The 19,318-nt window shown below is 35.7% G+C and overlaps 1 protein-coding gene across 2 annotated transcripts in view; it reads right to left on the bottom strand.

Annotated features, from left to right (window-relative positions):
* MTREX (Mtr4 exosome RNA helicase) overlaps window positions 1-19,318 on the bottom strand; it is a 102,457-nt gene that overhangs the window by 3,355 nt on the left and 79,784 nt on the right. For both annotated transcript variants that reach the window (XM_072826463.1, XM_072826464.1), the window contains 4 exons: window positions 14,511-14,674; window positions 9,601-9,706; window positions 6,801-6,857; window positions 5,444-5,606 (listed from right to left, as the gene is read on the bottom strand). In XM_072826463.1, coding sequence (XP_072682564.1) covers window positions 5,444-5,606; window positions 6,801-6,857; window positions 9,601-9,706; window positions 14,511-14,674 — 490 coding nt within the window. The remainder of the gene's footprint in view (window positions 1-5,443; window positions 5,607-6,800; window positions 6,858-9,600; window positions 9,707-14,510; window positions 14,675-19,318) is intronic.

Below are 19,318 nucleotides of genomic sequence, written 5' to 3'. Positions count from 1 at the left end.
GGCAGAGGAGGAAGCAGGCTCCGTGCAGGGAGTTCAATGTAGGACTCGATCTCAGGACCCCCAGATCACGACCTGAGCCAAAGGCAGACACAACCACTGAGCCACCCAGGTGCCCCTATATAGTTCAACTTATAATTAGATTTAGTTTATACATTAAAAATCAGAAAATTCTAAATCTTTTGTTTTTAAAAAAGATTATTTGAGAGAGCGAGAATGCACGTATGTGCAAGTGGAGGGAAGGGCAAAGGAGAAGGAAAGGGAGAGAATCCTCAAGCAGACTTCCCGAGGAGCACAGACCCCGACATAGGGCTTGATGCTAGGCCCCTGAAATCATAACAGCCAAAACCATGAGTCAGCTGCTTAAGTGACGGAGGTACCCAGGTCCTATATATATATATATTTTATAAGATTTTTAGGCCTTACTCTAAAGCTCTTCATTTCTGTAAAAATTGGCAAGTAGGATGCAGTCAAATAAAGGAGTCTGTTTTGTGAATTTGGCAATCAGAAAGTCACTGGTGTCTTCTAGTAATTTCAGCAAACTACTGAATCAAGATGGAAATGGGGGGTACGAACTAAAGAGGGTCTGTCTATTCTCAATTACTCTTTCTGAGCCTGGCTATAAAAGGAATTCTTATTCCTTAGGATGAGGACAACAAAATACCTATTGCTCTTAACCACTACATTATGTTGGTAGCTGAAAAAGGTGTGTATGAAAACTATAAGCATATTTATATCCTAATACGGCAATATTGAGGAGGGTGCAGAAAAGAGTGGAGCAAGGCTCTGAGATTCAGAGCAATGGGGGAAGGGGCTATCCTCTGGAATGGAAAGCATAAGGTACATGAGTTTCTAGATAAAGAAGACAGGCCTAATGGTTTCTCCCTTTCCAATGATGCACAAGTGATCACCTACAAAGTAGGCGGCAGAGCTACAGTAGACGCCTGACATGCCATATCCACTGTCTCTTAAAGTAGAAAGACCAGGGATTACAGTTCAGCTGTGCCATTTACTAAGTGAGGGACTGTATTAGCAGTTAGGAGTGACTTCTTTGTGGGTGATAAGATTATAAAATTAAATAGTGATTACTGTTGTACAACTCTGAATACACTAAAAACCATTGAATAGTAAACCTAATTAAAAAGGGTGGATTTTATGGTCTGTGAATTATATCTCAATGTGAATTTTTCCAGAATGGTGATGTAAATCTGAGGTTAAAAAAGATCAATGACACTGAATTGCACATTTAAAATGGTGAATTAGGGCAGCCCCGGTAGCCGGTTTAGCGCCACCTTCAGCCCAGGGCGTGATCCTGGAGACCCAGGATCGAGTCCTGCATCGGGCTCCCTGCATGGAGCCTGCTTCTCCCTCTGCCTGTGTCTCTGCCTCTCTCTCTCTCTCTCTGTCTCTTATGAATAAAATCTTTAAAAAATAAAAATAAAATGGTGAATTATATAATTACGTGTATTTTGTCACACACACACACAAAAGGTAGTGATTAGTCAGAATTCAATTTCGCTTCCTACACTAGCCCCTGGCCCATGACAACTACTTAATTTACTTCATCTTTATGGGTTTGTCTATCCCAGACATTTCATGTAAGTGGAATCCTACAATAAGGTTGCCTCTGGGTCTGCCTTTATTTTAACTCAGAACCTGTGTGTCCAAAGTTCATCTACATTTTAGCATTAATCAGTACTTCATTCCTCCTATAGCTAAATACTACATTACACTGACACACCACAATTTATTCACCCACTGACGGACATTCGGGCACACATGCAATCATCAGATTCATCTGGTGCTTGAACAGGACAGTATAATTTTCATTGAGGATGGAAAGCAACACCTTTCTCTGAACAGTGTTTCTACCTCCAGCTTTCTGGAGCATTTTACAAAGTTGTCCTCCATAGTTCATGTCTCGAATCTCACTTAATAAAGTTAAACTTTAACATCTAGGTGTTTTTAATGAGTCTGACCTGAGGTCAGGATCACAAATGTATTTTCCTGCAACTATCTACCACTTGATTCCAGCTCAGGCTAAATCCTTTCTGGAAGGCAGAGACTGCTGTTCATGATGCACCTAGTCCCTGATCCCCACTAGGGTCTCAGTATTATTCATCAAATGCGTAAGTATCAAGTACTAATTTCTACATAATTTAGTACTAAAATGTTGCCAAAAGTGGAAGAGAAATGATACATGTTAATAAATGGTTACTTTATTATTATTAGCAAAAGTATTTCTAAGAACAAATCCACTGGAAAATCCCTTAGGAGGCTGAGGTAGCCTGACTAAGGGAAGGGTAAAACTGCCAGCTGAAAGGTGTTTGAGAAGAGCATTTACTCAAAGCACCATGTGGGAATGCACTACATGGTAAAGTTTCAAGTGATAGCACATGTCATTAGGAGAGCTCCTGTGACAAAGTAAGTGAAAAGCAAGTCCTTCATGTGTAGTCAAGAGTACAATATTGTTTCTATAGAGATAGAAATAAAATTTAATGGCCCCTGAAAGCTTACAGTGGCTCTACTCTATGATTTAGACTGAAACCATAGGTTTGAACCTCTACAAGTACTGTTTTAAATTGTTCTTCCAACTTAGTTTGACAGAAATAAGCAGCAGCCACATTTTTATCATTTTTTCCAGGGTGATAACAGAGGAGATAATTACTTGTATGAAGTCTTCAAAATTCTTCAACTGAATCACAATATTAGCTCCTCTCTTGCAGTAGGCATCCCCTCAAACATACTGTGCCAGTTAATTTTGAAAAATACTTAAAACTACTTCTGGAGCTCATGACATGAAATGATCACTTATTTTCACAAAAAGAAAATTTATAATCTAACTGGAAACAAATATGGTTTGAGTGAAGGGAATTTTAAAGTTTCAATGCAATCATTTTCTGCCCATAAAAGTAAAGACACAATGTACTATGGGCTAGACCTTTGATTACAGTATTTTTCCAATTATATAAAGCACGTACAGCAACAAGATGAGGAGAGAATGGCTATTCTGAAATAGAAGAACTCAATAATAGCATGGTAAAAAAAGGGAGAGGCACATAGTATGATGGAAAAAGGAAACACTCTCCTATATAAATCAAGGTTCTTTTTTTTTTTTTTTTAATTTTTATTTATTTATGATAGTCACAGAGAGAGAGAGAGGCAGAGACATAGGCAGAGGGAGAAGCAGGCTCCATGCACCGGGAGCCTGATGTGGGATTCGATCCCGGGTCTCCAGGATCGCGCCCTGGGCCAAAGGCAGGCGCCAAACCGCTGCGCCACCCAGGGATCCCTAAATCAAGGTTCTTAGTTATTTTTTCGCTGTTTATGTTTTTAAGAGTTAATATATAGTCCATCCCAATTTTAGAAAAAGTGTAGCTAATATAATGGCACCCAGACCAGAAAACCATGGAAGATTACGCTGATGGTATCCTCAACTTCAAATTATAGTTACAAACTGAATTCCTCAGATTTTCCAACTTTGACTCCTCACGCAAAATGTGATATAGAAATAGCCTCAAGGAACTGAAAGGGGGGAAATCGATTTCAGGAATGCCAGTATGTTCTGGATAACTACAAACTCTCTTCAATATTAGCAGTTTCAGATCTCTTTCTCCATACTGTGCAAACTCTTCCATTTAAGTACAAAGAACAGAAAAAACAGTCCACAAAGATAATTTTATAGGCCTCCCTAAATATGCAGGTCTGTTGCTTCTTGATTTTTCTTCAAACTGTTCTCCACTATGAACCATTATTATGTCACTGTGTCTGACTTCTCAAAGAAGCAGATATTCTATAAATATGAGCTATTAACAAGTCTTAGAATTATTTAGGCAAGAACAGTCATTAGTTTCATCCTTATGTTCCAAAAAGATGCCAGACTGAAGAGTGGGGGTGCTGTATGTATGACTGCCTTTGCACCTTCATAACACACAAGCTGTTATATATGTACCTAGGTTCCTACAGGCAAAGACAGTGTATACAAGTGAGCCAAATGTCGTGCTTCCCTCTTCTCATATCCTCAGCTATTGCTCTTCACCGTGAACTATTACAGACCATCTTGCCACTCCTACAAGCATGAACTGTCAGTGGATGGACATGGTACAATCTAGGTTAGCATTTGAGAAGTCTCTAGGTGATCCAAAATTAAAGGATAAAGCATTATATGGTGCTTAAAGTTATCAACTATTATGTGACTTGTAATCACAGAGGCCGGGGCTCAAATCATAGTGCCATCATATTCCACACCTCCATCACCTTGGGCAAATTATTTACTTTTTAAAAACTCAGCTTCCTTGTGCAAAGTAGAAATAGTATCTACGGGCAGCCCGGGTGGCTCAGCGGTTTAACGCTGCCTTCGGCCCAGGTCATGATCCTGGAGACCCGGGATCGAGTCCCATGTCAGGCTCCCTGCATGGAGCCTGCTTCTCCCTCTGCCTGTGTCTCTGCCTCTCTCTCTCTGTCTCTCATGAATAAATAAATAAAATCTTAAAAAAAAAAAAAGAAAAAAAAAAAAAAAAGAAATAGTATCTACCCTAAGCTGCCATTTTGGTGATTGATTACATCTAAATTATATAAAGTGCTTATTGCACAGTGCCTGGCACACAGTAGTCACTTAATAAACCTTAAATCCCACGAAGTTCAATGTCATAGTTGAAAATTTTAATATTCTACTGCAGATATGTTTGACCTATGCATCATAAAAACCCATGATTCATAAATTCAGTAATCTCTTAGTCTTTAATACTATCAGTTGAAAAGCATGTAATACTGATGTGTCAAAAATAGAATTTTTCTTAAAATACAGCTACAAATAATAGCATTTTAAATATTCTTATAATAATTTCTGAAATCCAAACTCATTTAATTTTTAAAGAGTTCAATGTAAATATCCAATTTGGTAAATATCATTCACCATTATAAATTTCTATATAAGCCAATCATTTTGAAATAAATAAAACATTTTAAAAATGGTCTTCTTTAGATATTGTGGGTTTTTTTTTTTTTGCTTTTTATAATGATTATTTCTTTTATTTCCCTCTGCCTTTCTTTTTTCATTTAAAATTTCTCTTCAGTTGAGTAACAATTATTCTTCAGTCTTTTAAAATTCTGCTCATTAATTGATTCATGCTTAAGTAATCTCACTGAAGCCAAGTCTGTTATTAGAAATGCAGTGATGGACAGCATTTTCAGCTCTGCTGTCTTTTAGTGGAATTAATATAGTAAGCCTTTAGATAACTGCCAAGAGATTAAAAAAACTGACACAAACGTAACTTACTAGGATCATCTGTGATGACATTACCATTCCAATTTATTACCAAAAACTACAAATAATGTATTATTCTTGTTTAGTTAAAACAATGCCATCCTAACTAAGTATATTTTTGTATCAGAAAGGAACGTATATATATATAGAGAGAGAGAGAGAGAGAAAATTTAAACATACCTTCGAAGACATCTGTCATTTTGCAGATATGGGCAAATGTAGCGCCTGTTGCCCAGGTATATACTACATCCATTAAGTGAGGTTTGAATGAGTTTAGGTAAGTTTCCTCATCAATCTCCAGTTTGGCTTCTGCCGAAACTTTTGCAATTCTTTTAGCACATTCCTTTGAAAACAGAAGATTACTTTACATTTCTTACTTCTTACTTATAATCTCCCCTGTACTTGTTTTCTTTAGGTTCCCAGAGCCAAAATTCCACAAGGTCCCTTTTTCTTCCTAAATGTCCACAGCTTGGATATTCTGTGCTTCTAAGTCGTGACAGTGGCCTTCCACTGTAGTTGTTTCCCCAACTGTAATGTTTCCCCAATTACAATGAAGTAATTAAGAAAAATTTATCAAAAGCATGATTTTCATCCAGTGAAACGTTTTCTATATAAAAAAATAGAAACTCTTCATTAAAATCATTTAAGAGTAGCATTTAACTAATCTCTAAGTATTTCATTAACAACAACCAAAAAACCCCAAAGATGTCAGTAACAAAACAGATTTAGAAAACCACAAATCCTATGGCAAAATAATATTTTTCCCCAATAATGCTTTAAGAAATAGAAATCTTATTTTTTCCCCTCACAATGATATATTCAGATTCACTCTTTTCTCCTTGGTAATATAAAAGGTCAAAACCACCTAGTCCTTTGTAAATTCCTCCAGTTCTGAAAGTTTAAATTTCTTAGTAATAAGGAATATTAAATGTTCCACTGAAAAGGCTCTTTTTATGATACACTTTTCTTCTCTTGCAGTGTCATATAGTTCATCTTTCCCTGTCGTGCTGTCTAATGTTGAAAACAGATAAAATCAGTTCATCTTAAGAAAATCATAAAACACACAAATTCATTATTATAAACTACTGGGGCTTTGAGGACCCAGGAATAATTAATTTCTTAGAATAAAACATTTTAAAACCTTATTGTAAACAAGAACATACAAAGAATTAAGCTAACTAATCCTAGTTCATCAACATGCCATTCTTAATATCAAAGAAAACAATGCAGGCACTGAGTTGTTGATATTGCCTATCAACATTATGTAGGTGTTAACTCTGTACTCAATAATTCAATACAATTTATCACACTGGTAGGGGAGAATGTTTAATTATTAAAGTAAAAAAAGCACAAAAGATGTTACCAACAGAATAAATGACAAGACAAAAAAAATTAATAAATGACAAGACTAACATCAAGTAACATTTAATCTTGAAGGAAGTGGTCTCTGTGGAATAATAAACACTAGGATAAGACTGTTAAAAATGTTCATTTTACATGTACTATTCATAAAATATGCATTTCAAAATATTCCTACCTGCATTTGACGAAGTGGTCCTGCTAACTGCTCTGTTAATTTGGGCATCTCACTAGACTATGAAAGAAAAGGATATAAAAACCTAAGTTTTAAATGCAGTATATACTTTCTGCTGCAACAAAGAAAACAAAGTTTTCATGATATCCATCACTGTCAAATTATAAGACCTTAGTTATTAGCATTTACAGTTTTTAATGACCTTAATTGATATAAATGAAATTACCACTCCTTTTATCCTAAATTATATTATTACATTTCAGAGGAAAATATTACATAGCTAAATTTACAATTTACCAGTTATTTTCTGTGGCCACATATGGACTGTAGGGAGAACAAATATTATAAACATCCATAGTTTAGTTATATCAAAATTATTATAAACTATTTTATTACAGTTTGACTTTGAAATGATTTTGGCTCCTAGGCAACTCTCTCACTCTGTGGAAACTAAAAATTTGGCATAAGAACATTAAAAGTAGTACCATCAATTTTTATTTTACCCAGATATTTCTACGTCTCTAACAAAGTAGGAGAAACTTAAAGTTTAACCTGAGCTAGTGTTCTTAATATCACCTTCCCACTAGTAAAAGATTTGTCAGTTCTCAGAATAATAGGAGTTTCAGGTACTACTATACTAACTGGGCAAATAAACTTAGATAAGGGGCTTGGATTTTTATGTGTTGGTCTCCTACTCTGTCAAAAAGAAATAAAAGGTCAGATCCTCAAAACCCATTCTATTGTGACTAAAGATAGTATTTGTGAACAAAGTCTGACAAAAGTAGCCTTACACAAAAATAAAATTATTACAAGAATGTATGCATGTGTGAGACAGGATTTAAATTATAGGTAAAACTTCTTAAAAAGATATTATAGGTTAGTTGCAACTGTTATGTCTTTATTTTAAGCATCAGTATTTAGACAGGACTGGTTTTGTTTTACCTATTATATGTATATTATGCAATAAAATAATGACTTAGGTTCTGTATTATTCCTGTCCCCAAAAAACAAAACAAAAAACCATGATGCATGATGAAAAAAACAAAACAAAATGGACACAATGAACTCAATTTCTCAGTTTGTGAACTCAAGACTATTTAACATCTTAGATTTTGTGTCCATTCACAGTTAATGGTTACTGACCACTTCCCTAGGCTCGTCAATGTAAACAGAAGCCACTGGTCCTGACATAAGCAAGCTAAGTGTGATTTCACCAATCCTTTGCCACCAGGAGTGTTTACAGTTCGTTCCTTCATCTCTCCGTTAAGTCTCAATTCAAATTTCACTCTCTTGATGAGGCCTTTACTAATCACTTTATTTAAAATAGTAACCCTATCCCAATGATTTCAATCTGTCTCCTTCTGATTCACTTTCCTCCAAAACCTTCTTCACCATTTGACAAAAATCTGTGTGTACTTTATTTCTTTATTGTTTACCTTCATCTACTAGCATATAAATATCAGGAAGGCAAAAAATTTCTGCTGTATCTCTGGTGCCCAGATCTGGGCATTGCACACATGGATTTTAAATAAATATTTGTAGTTAGTTGACATTTATACTCTAAAGATCATCATCTTTAAATTACTTTTAATGATATAAAAAATGCAAGGACACAGTTTTAGGAAGAACACATTTCTAAAAAGAAGTTAATATATTAAGCAGACTTTTTCATATTTATAACAAGTACCTTACTATGTTTAACCTTTCCATCTGGCTAGAAAACATTCTTTAAAAAGTATCAACAAAATTCCATGTCACTTTTAGTATAATTTTCCATCTTGATGTTGAAAGGCACCACCATAAGAATTGATGATACATATAACACAGTGTGGTTTCACTGAACAAATCTTAATTAACCACATATAGTGACATCTTGCCCACAAATTTCAGAATTATGGTTTGGTTAAGCACACTCCTTTGAAGAAGTAACATACTTGGGCTCTCAGAAAATAGAAATTTTATAGTGCCACATAAAAAAAAAAAAAGAAATTAGCTATAAGACACAGGCAGAAGAGCATCACTCCCCAAATCATCTTCAAATCTTAGGGCTTTTCAAAGAGAATTTGACAAATATTTTTTAAAGATTTTTATTTATTCATTTGAGATAGAGCAGAAGTGGGAGTGGGAGAAGTAGACTCCCTGCTGAGCTGGGAGCCTGATATAGGGCTCAATTTCAGGATTTGGAGATCATGACCTGAGCCAAAGGCAGACAGATGCTCAACCGCTGAGCCACCCAGGCGTCCCTTCAGGTTTTGAAGAGCTGCTGATAGTGAATTGACTACTTTAATGAAAAAAATTACTGCAAAACCAGCAGTGAGAATCCTACAGCCTCTACCTCAAACCTCACCTATGACCAAGTAAGACTTCAGCTGCTTGGAGAATCAGTTGCTTCATGGTTGTTCTCCATTACTGGGAGGAGTGATACTAATTTAACCTCACTATCCCCTTTTATTTTCAGTCTTTTGCCTAATTTTATTTTCATTCATTCATCCTTTTCTTTCTAGGACTATCTGATCAGACCAGGTCTTCAAACAATACATTGAGTAACAGAACAAATTTAAAGCTTGGAATATGGTTAATGATGACTATCCACCAAAAAAATCTTATTTCATTCTCCTTTCTGATAATATGTATTTAATTATTTAATACATTCTTACTATATTTGTATTAAGGATAGTGATTTCTAATTAACATTATCCATAATATGTAAATATGAAACATTTTTGTAATTAAAATATCCATATTAAAATTAAATTACAGGATATGTGAATTAATAAGGTACATTAAAAATCTATTAACTCACATTCTCTTGAAACACAAAGCAGCTCAGGAGTGCCGTTGCCTGTTCTGCAGACAGGTCATTGAAAAGGCCATTAAACATCATCTCAGTTAAAAGGAGTTCATCAGCACTAGACCACCACAAAAAAAAAAGAGAGCAATTTTCAAATGTCATAATATACAAATACAAAAGGTATACACACATGCTTAAAATGTACAAAGTTTTTAAGAAGGATTTTATTTATTTGAGAGAGAGAATGGATAAGACGAAGGAGGGTTAGAGGAGAAGTAGACTCCTGCCGAGCAGGGAAGCCCGATGAGGGACTCAATCCTAGGACTCTAGGATCATGACCTGAGCAGAAGGCAGATACTTAATGGACTGAGACACCTAGGTACCTTGAAATGTATAGTTTTTTTTTAAATGTATAGTTTTTAAATAAAATCTATTATTTGACCATGAGAAGTTATCAATGAGGAATAACAAAGATTTATTTAAGAAAATGGCAGGCCTTATACTTTCCAATGTATCAATAATAAATGTAAAATGGTTATTTCATGTAAAAATCCCATTCTAGCAAACACCAAAATGCAAATGGTTTACTGAAATAAAGAGCTACTATTTCTTAACTATCAGTTTACTTTTATAAAAGTCATCACTACTTTTTCTCTGGGTTCAAGGATCAATTTAATTGTTTTTAAGCTGTATAAAAAATAATTTATAAAACAAAGGGATAATAAAAACCAATTTCATTAGAAATCTTAATAAAGACACACACTGCATTCCCAGTGCTGAGAACATATATACCAAATGGCCAATGGCTTTAAATGCAACTAATTGCTGCTAATCAACTGTTATCCATGAATCTGGATTATACCCATATAAGTAAGTTCAATTCCAAATTTCAAATACATCTCCAATAGGTACTAGCTTATCACTTTTAAAAAAGTTTTTATTTATTTATTCATGAGAGACACACAGAGAGGCAGAGACATAGGCAGAGAGAGAAGCAGGCTCCCTATGGGGAACCTGATGTGGGACTTGATCTCAGAACCCTGGGATCATGACCTGAGCCAAAGTCAGATGCTCCACCACTGAGTCACCCAGATGCCCCGATACTAGCTTATCATTACTTCTGTTTTTCTCCTGCACTTAACACTATCAAAACATACTACTGACTGTAGATTTTAAATTTATCTCTTTTAGGGATGCCTGGGTGGCTCAGCAGTTGAGTGTCTGCCTTCGGCTCAGGACATGATCCTGGAGTCCCGGAATCGAGTTCCGCATCAGGCTCCCTGCATGGAGCCTGCTTCTCCCTCTGCCTGGCTCTCATGAATAAATAAATAAAATCATAAATCAATCAATCAGTCAATCAATCTCTTTTAAAGTGTAAGCTTATCCTTTTTTTTTGATTCCTACTACCCTTAAAAAGTTTTACAAATTGTAATCCTGATGAAGAGGAAGGCCATCCTTTTTGCTCTATAATTGTACATTCTCATATTCAGGTTTGTATTACCCAACAGATTTTTAAAAATCTCCCCATCTTGTTCTTACCAATTTCCTTGTATTTACAATTGTATTTGACCGCTTATAAACCATACCAATGACAATTTAGCAAACAAATCATAAAAGATAAGACTACTATAATAAGTCCTTATAAAATGGGATGGGCCAAGTGTTTAGCACAAAATATTACATAACTCCTGCCTGTTGAACAGAAAGGAAAGTAAAAGAATAAGAATCTTAAAACTAAAAAAAAAAAAAAAAAAAAAAAAAAAAAAAGAATCTTAAAACTTTCCTTTTGTCCTTAGAGATATATTATTCACTCACTGATTCTTGAGTTTGAGAATTACCTACAATTTTGCTTTTACGATTAATTTCATCATCATCACGTTGTCTTCTGATTTGTGTAATAATTGCAAAATATCTCTCCTGTTTTCTCTTTGTCATCATGCGTGGAAAACAAAAAATTCTGAATTCTCAACTGTGTTCAATGGAAGCTACAAAAGACTACAAATATAGTGTTTCTAGATTTCTATAATCAAGGTTCCACAATATTTATAAAAGGGTTTAAAAAAACCCATTTGAAAAAAAAACAAAAACCCATTTGGTAATTGTGAGGGTGTTACCTCTATTTAAAAAAAAAAAAATACAAGTAAACTTTATTTTTTTATTTCTAAAAAAGTCATGACCATCAATCTTTTTTTTTTTTTTTTTAAGATTTTATTTATTTATTCATGAGGCAGGCAGAGACACAGGCAGAAGGAGAAGCAGGCTCCCTGCAGGGAGCCCAATGGGGACTCAATCCCAGGACCCCAGGATCACGACCTGAGCCAAAAGGAGATGCTCAACCGCCGAGCCACCCAGGTGCCCCTATCAATCTTTATAGTTTTAGCTACTCAAAAATAAAGTAAAAAATTAAATTTGGGCTGATGGTAAAATGAGAGTTAAGTAAAGCAAAGAGGACAATACAAGTAAGGCAAGACTACTTCAAGGAATTACATATTACTATATACACACCAGTAAGGTGCGAGGCAGACAAGAAAGATAATCACACGGGGGATCCCTGGGTGGCTCAGCGGTTTAGTGCCTGCCTTTGGCCCAGGCGCGATCCTGCAGTCCTGGAATCGAGTCCCGCATCGGGCTCCCGGCATGAAGCCTGCTTCTCCCTCTGCCTATGTCTCTGCCTCTCTTCTCTCTCTCTCTCTCTTTCTCCCTCTCTCTGTGACTATCATAAATAAACAAATAAATCTTTAAAAAAAAAAAAAAGAAAGATAATCACAGGAGAGTGATCTAACAGGTTATACAGGTAATTGTGCAAATATCAAGTTGAAGAGCTTAAAATAAGACTGGAGAAATTCACAGCAAGTTTCACAAGATCTAGGAAAAAATATGTAGGAATTAGGATTTGCAGTGGGAGTGAGGAAAAGGTCAGGCTAAGCGTTTAAAGAAACAGTGTGGGATGTGGCTAGAAAGGAAAGGCCAACAACACACTAAATTATGGAATTTATTCTAAAAGCAATAGGGGGAAAAAAAAGCAATAGGGAATAACTGAAAGACTTTTACCAAAAGAATGAAATGATAGGATCTGTACTGTGGAAAGAATACTGAGAAAGTATAAAGTATAGGTTATACTCAAGACAGGAGATCCAAAAATGACAGCTTCTGCCATGCTCTGGCAAGAAATACTGAAGGCATATTAGTGGGAAGAGTTAAAACAGCACAGAGGTAGAGGAAACACTCAGGAAGATGAAAGAGAGAGAGAGAGAAGGGGAGGAGTCTAGGAGGACTCCCAAGTTTTTGCTGTTAGTGGCTGGGTCTTAATTTAGAAAGAAAGAGATCAGATGGAGAAGCAAATACTGGGGAAAATTAACATACTTGCATATGTGATACTGTTCTATCTCTCTAAAGTCTTATTTTAGAATAAAATCAATACTATCATCCCAAGACTCAATCCAGCTACAGATACCTAAGAGAAGATTTCTTTGTTGATTGTTAAATACTGTATAATATTACAAAGAAATAATTCCAGTAACATTAATTCTGGCATTTGAATTAGTAAACCAGTGCTGTGGTCTAGCTTTAGATCTAGACCTGGGTAAATTATTAACCTTATGATGCCTACAACTCTTTAATTACAAAGTAGGAAGCAGGTTTAAGGAAAACTAGAAGCCAAAGCACCAAATCTAACTTGAACAAATGATACATCTGGTTCACACAGTGACTAAAAAAGTAATTCTGAATTAGTTTGTGAACAATTAAAAAACCAAGGGATTTCACCTAAAATTCTGGATTTTTGGCTTTTCTAAATTGAAAAATCTGTTATCACATTATTCTGTAATAATTGGGGCTGGGTAGTTGCTGCCCCCTTTTGGTGGCCAAGAATTGTTCTGGTTACCACACTGTTTCCTTCTGGCCCCTGTTAGACATGAGTTCTTAACATCCAAACTAAACAATCAACAAGTATAATACGAATAAGTCTTCCCCAGAAATGTCTAAAACCATATACAAGGCCTATAATTCTCCAACCCATCCAATATAGGGCCATGGTAAAAACACAAGAAACTGCTGCAAAAAACATCTTTAATGAACTAAATGAGAATAATGGTTATAACTATGGACAAAACAAGAATTCTCTTCAAGCTAATGGAAATCACATGGGATCCTGAGCCAGAACCATTCAATAGGCCCTTCCTGAATTTCTGACCCACAGAAACCACAAGAATAAAATGACTGCTGTGGTTAATTAATTTAGTTTTAAGGTTATTTGCAGTATGTCAAAAGATCACCAAAATAGTATCTTAAATTCAAGTTTTGTGCTATGTCCTATAAAATGCTGTGCTGTAATTCCCTTAGCCCAAGACTTTTTTTTTTTTTTTTTAAATTCATGATAGACATAGAGAGAAAGAGAGGCAGAGACACAGGCAGAGGGAGAAGCAGGCTCCATGCTGGGAGCCCAACGCAGGACTCATCCCAGGACTCTAGGATCGCGCCCTGGGCCAAAGGCAGGCGCCAAACCGCTGAGCCACCCAGGGATCCCCAGTCCAAGACTTTTTAATAACATCTCCTATACATATAGGATAATGGTTATCAGACTAAGTTTAAAGTGGGAAAATGTTCATAACTGAAAAAGAATTAAGAATACAAAATCTTGTATAAACGAAGATCACAAATATGTAAAAAATACACAATGCATTAAAATAAAAAGGAAATATATCAAAATGCTAATTGCATTGGTCTTAAATAGTGAAATGGAAGAGATTTTTTAAAATTCTCTTTTTCTAGTTTCTCAATTTCATTATCAAAAACTCTATTTACTATGTAAGGTATTTTACAAACTTTGTATTTTTAAGATAGCTTTTTTTCTGAAAGATTTATAGCCTTCATATAGAAACAGTCTCTCATTTTAAAATCAGTTTTCTAGAACCAGGTTTTACCTGCTTATCTCACAAGCCACTCGTCCTTTCATCTCTATGACATCAGAAGAAGTAGCAAATCCCAACCTTCTTAAAACACGTTTGCGACATTTGAGCTCATCCATTTGTAGGACAGTTCTTGCTTTCTTTAGTTCTCGCTTTGCAGATTTAATATCTATTGCAATCTGAAGTATAAAGAAAGTTCAATAAAGTAAAATGAGATTCACATAATGAAATAAAAAATATTTATAAAAGGTTTTAATTATCTGAGAGAAAATGTGCATATGAGTGGGGGAAGGGGCAGAGAGAGAATCTCAAGCAGACTCCACAGTGAGTGCAGAGCCCAACTTGAGGCTCAATCCCACAACTCCGAGACCATGAGCCGAGCAAAAACTAAGAGTCAGATGCTCAACCAACTGAGCCACCCAGGCTCCCCAAAAGATATTTAATAAGGATACCTTACAGGTTCACCTGGAATTTCTTACTTCTGTAGGATATTACACAAGAGGAATGATATATTTGTAGTATTAAATACTAGCAAAATGTTAAATATATGGAAATATAAAACCCATTTTAAAAATTTAATGCAAAGCAGGGAGATTTAGGAGTTGTTAAAAGTTTAAGAAGTTGGAACAGAGCATGGTTCTGGCTTAAATGAGGAGCAAGGAGGAAGGAAGGTCTAGAAGGAGGTGTGAGTTGAATAGCCATCAGCTAGATGAGGTAACCTGCTGGAGGTTAAAAAAGTCAGTGGTAAATTAGGATAGGTTCTCCCACACAAGATTTGGCAATTGATCACTTCCAAAGCATTATCAGTTCCAGGTTTTCATCCTTAGGAAATTAGGGAGTAAGAGTTAAAGAACAGGAAAGATAAGGGTACATGAATCTTATCTCTTGGCTACCAATATTTCCCTCATAATGTCCTGAAATGCATTTCTTCTCTTTGCCTTCTAATTCTATCATGAGGGGATCCCTGGGTGGTTCAGTGGTTTAGCACCTGCCTTTGGCCTGGGGCGTGATCCTGGAGTCCCGGGATCGAGTCCCACGTCAGGCTCCCTGCATGGAGCCTGCTTCTCCCTCTACCTGTGTGTCTTTGCCTGTCTCTCTCTCTCTCTCTCTCTCTCTCTCTCTGTCTCTCAGGAATAAATAAATAAAATCTGTAAAAACAAAACAAAACAAAAAAACCCACACACATTATAATAAAATAAAATTATTGTATAATGAAACTGCCAAAGCTGGAAATGGCTTTAACCAAGAGAATAGGTTTTTATTCTACACTCTAAAAGGAAAATGTAAAAAAAAATAAATAAATAAAAAATAAAATAAAATAAAATAAAATAAAATAAAATAAAAATAAAAGGAAAATGTATTTTTAGGTCATCTTCCAGAATGGATGAATTTTAAAATTCAGCTTATCAGTAAATACTACATACCTTCCAAATGGTACAAGAATATATAGTACAACAATAAGAAAACACTAAATTCCTAAAGTTGAGGCTTGACGTTCAGAAAACGTCAAAAAAACACTGATAAAAAAAATTTTTTAGGGATTCATAGGATGAAATTCAAAGACTCTGGGATTTTGCATATGATTTATTAGGCTTCCACAGAGGAGCAGAAATGATAAAGGCAACGACAGTCGTCAATAATGGTATTTACTGACAGCTAATTATGTACTCTGTTTCTGGTGCTTTATTTCACTTAATTTTTATAGCAATTGTGTAAGGTAGGTAACTAATACTAAATCTGAATTTTACCAAGATAAAAATCTAAGACAGAGAGATTACTAAATAAACTGGTCAAGATCAGAGCTAGTGAATAATAAAGATGGGATTCAAAACCACTGTCAGCCTTCAGAATCTAATCTCTTAGTGATTATTTATATTGCTATGAATAAATGTGTCGTCCTAATGCTATAAGGATAAGAACGCTTTCTATGCTAGACAACTCTCGGCTACCTAGCATAACTCATCAAGTCTATTAGAAAAAAAAAAAGTTTTCTAAAGTTTCCTTGATTGAGGATGAGGAGAGCAGAAGATTGCGCTAAGTACTCAGAGGTATATAAAATTTACTGGTTAGTAGTAGAGGGCACATCTTGAAGACTTTTTTCCCCTCAACAATTTTTATTGAAATGTATTTTGGATATACGGAGTTAAACAAAAATATTATTAAAATTAATTTCATTTCAGGACACCTGAGTGGTTCAGTGGTTGAGCGTCCACCTTCGGCTCAGGGCATGATCCTGCAGTTCTGGGATGGAGTCCCGCATCGGGCTCCTGCATGGAGCCTGCTTCTACTCCCTCTGCCTATGTCTCTGCCTCTCTCTCTTTCTCTCACGAATAAACAAATAAAATCTTAAAAAAAATTAATTTCATTTCTTTCCACTTTTTTTTTTTTTTAATTTTTATTTATTTATGATAGTCACAGAGAGAGAGAGAGAGAGGCAGAGACACAGGCAGAGGGAGAAGCAGGCTCCATGCACCGGGAGCCCGATGTGGGATTCGATCCCGGGTCTCCAGGATCGCGCCCTGGGCCAAAGGCAGGCGCCAAACCGCTGCGCCACCCAGGGATCCCTTTTTCCACTTTTTAAAATGTGGTTACTTTAGAATTTAAAATTACATATGTGGCTTACATTATATTTCTATTAGATGATGGTATTTTGGATCTTTTCCTAAACATTTTATTTAAAAAAGTTTTTTTTAAAAAAATTCATTTTATTTATTTGACAGAGAAAGAGCACAAGCAGGTGAAGAAACAAGCAGAAGGAGAGGGAGAAGCAGGCTCCCCAAGGAGCAGGGAGCCCAATGCAGGTCTTGATCCCATGCTTAAGTGACTGAGCCATTCAGGTGCCACAACCTCATTTTTTTTTTAAATATATATTTTTAAATTTTTATTTATTTATGATAGTCACACAGAGAGAGAGAGAGAGAGAGGCAGAGACACAGGCAGAGGGAGAAGCAGGCTCCATGCACCGGGAGCCCGACGTGGGATGCGATCCCGGGTCTCCAGGATCGCGCCCTGGGCCAAAGGCAGGCGCTAAACCGCTGCGCCACCCAGGGATCCCCATTTTTTTTTTAATGTCCATTTGGTCTTCTATGATATGGATATGTATAAGTCATACATCTAATTCCCTATTGATAAGACTGAGGTTATTTTTATATTCATTTGCTTTTTCAGACAATGCTACAAGAACTTGCTTGTACTACCTCACTTCGTGGAGTCTCAATTCCTAGAAGCAGGAAAACTTGGTCAGAAGGTGAGCACTTAAACTGGTGACAGTTGAAGGATCAAATTTTTGAAGCCTTCTTAGGCACGGCTAAGGGATGTGAAATTTATCCTGCAGTCACTTGGCCAAAAAAGACTTGCTTTTCCCTCCAAATTGTTAACTCTGTAATTTTCTCTTATTATTATAAGATGTTCTATAAACACATTATAGACAATTAGGGAGGAAAAAAAAAAGAAGGAAAAAACACTAATATAATCTCATTGCTCATATACAACCACTCCAGATTTTCCATTTAGTCTTTTTGGTGTATGTTTTATTTGTGCTAAACTGCAATCAAAAAAAAAAAAAAAAAAAACTGCAATCATAGTCCACATCAATTTTTATCATTTAATGCACCTGTACAAGAGCATTTTTTCCATGTACTAGTGAGTTTTCATAACAAGTTTGTTTAGTCCCTTAGCCAAACACCAACACCTTTTTCAGTTATGTCTGAGAAGCTCAGATAATGCCATTCTCTGTGATTTCACACCACCTTCTCTGTGGATACTTTCCAGTCACCATTCATCTAAGCTCAGGTTTCTGTGTATGTTGTGGAACTGTTCAGGATGACTCTCTGGTGGCAATATAAGCAGTAAATGGAAGCAGGGAGTGAGCTAACAGTATGGTCTCAGTGAGAAATGAACAGGACAGGATCTCAAGTGAGGATCCTTGTAGTCGTTACTAAAGCTTTTTATGTCTCCATTTCCTCATCTTGAGAAGCACCCTCCTGGTAAACCAGAGCATGGCGCACTATATATTCATTGTGCCATGTGGCACAGGGCCCCGTTTTATTATTTCACAGAAAGCTAGAAAGACTGCTGTAAAACTGTGAACTAAACATATTACTCTGTTAAGCCAGAAGTTTCCAATCACAAGCTTGTTCAATAAATAGTAGTTATCTATTTTATAAAGAGATCATTTGGGATATGGGAGAGTACAAGTAAGCTAAAATGAAATGCCTGATTCTAAGGAGCCTAAAATAATAGTTCGTGAAACAGGAAGACAAAAGTGGTAAAAGTGGTATGCGATAAAAGATGAAAAAGCTTAATAGCAAGGAGCTTTAAGTTTCAAGGAGGAAGTAACATTTCTATAGTACAAAAGATTCTAGTTGAAGAGGATAGTGTAAAGCCATGTGTTCATTTCGAAAAGCTTTTCTTAAATTCATTATTCACAATGGCTCTAAGTATGCTTTGCTGGTTAGAGACTACAGTTAATTACCCTAAAAAGCTAAACTATTACGACTTCATACCACTAGGAAGGCTATAATCAAACACACAGACAATAACAAGCCTTGGTGAGAATATGGAGAAATAACTTTCATAAATCGCTATAAGAATGTAAAGTGGTATAGCCACTTTGGAAAAAGTTGGCAGCTTCTCAAAAGGTTAAACACAGATTTACTCTATGACCCAGCAATCAACCCAATTGCACCCATGAAAAACGAAATTATATCCACACAAAAACATGTACCTAAATGTTGGTAGCAGAATTACTCATAATAGCCAAAAAGTGGGAAAACCCCAACTGTCTATTAATTGTTGAACCATTAAACAAAATGTGGTATATA

This window comes from Canis lupus, chromosome 5, assembly GCF_048164855.1.
Source record: "Canis lupus baileyi chromosome 5, mCanLup2.hap1, whole genome shotgun sequence".
NCBI lineage: Eukaryota > Metazoa > Chordata > Mammalia > Carnivora > Canidae > Canis > Canis lupus.
The sequence above is the reverse complement of the archived record's forward strand: the minus strand, read 5'-3'. Positions and strand labels throughout refer to the sequence as shown.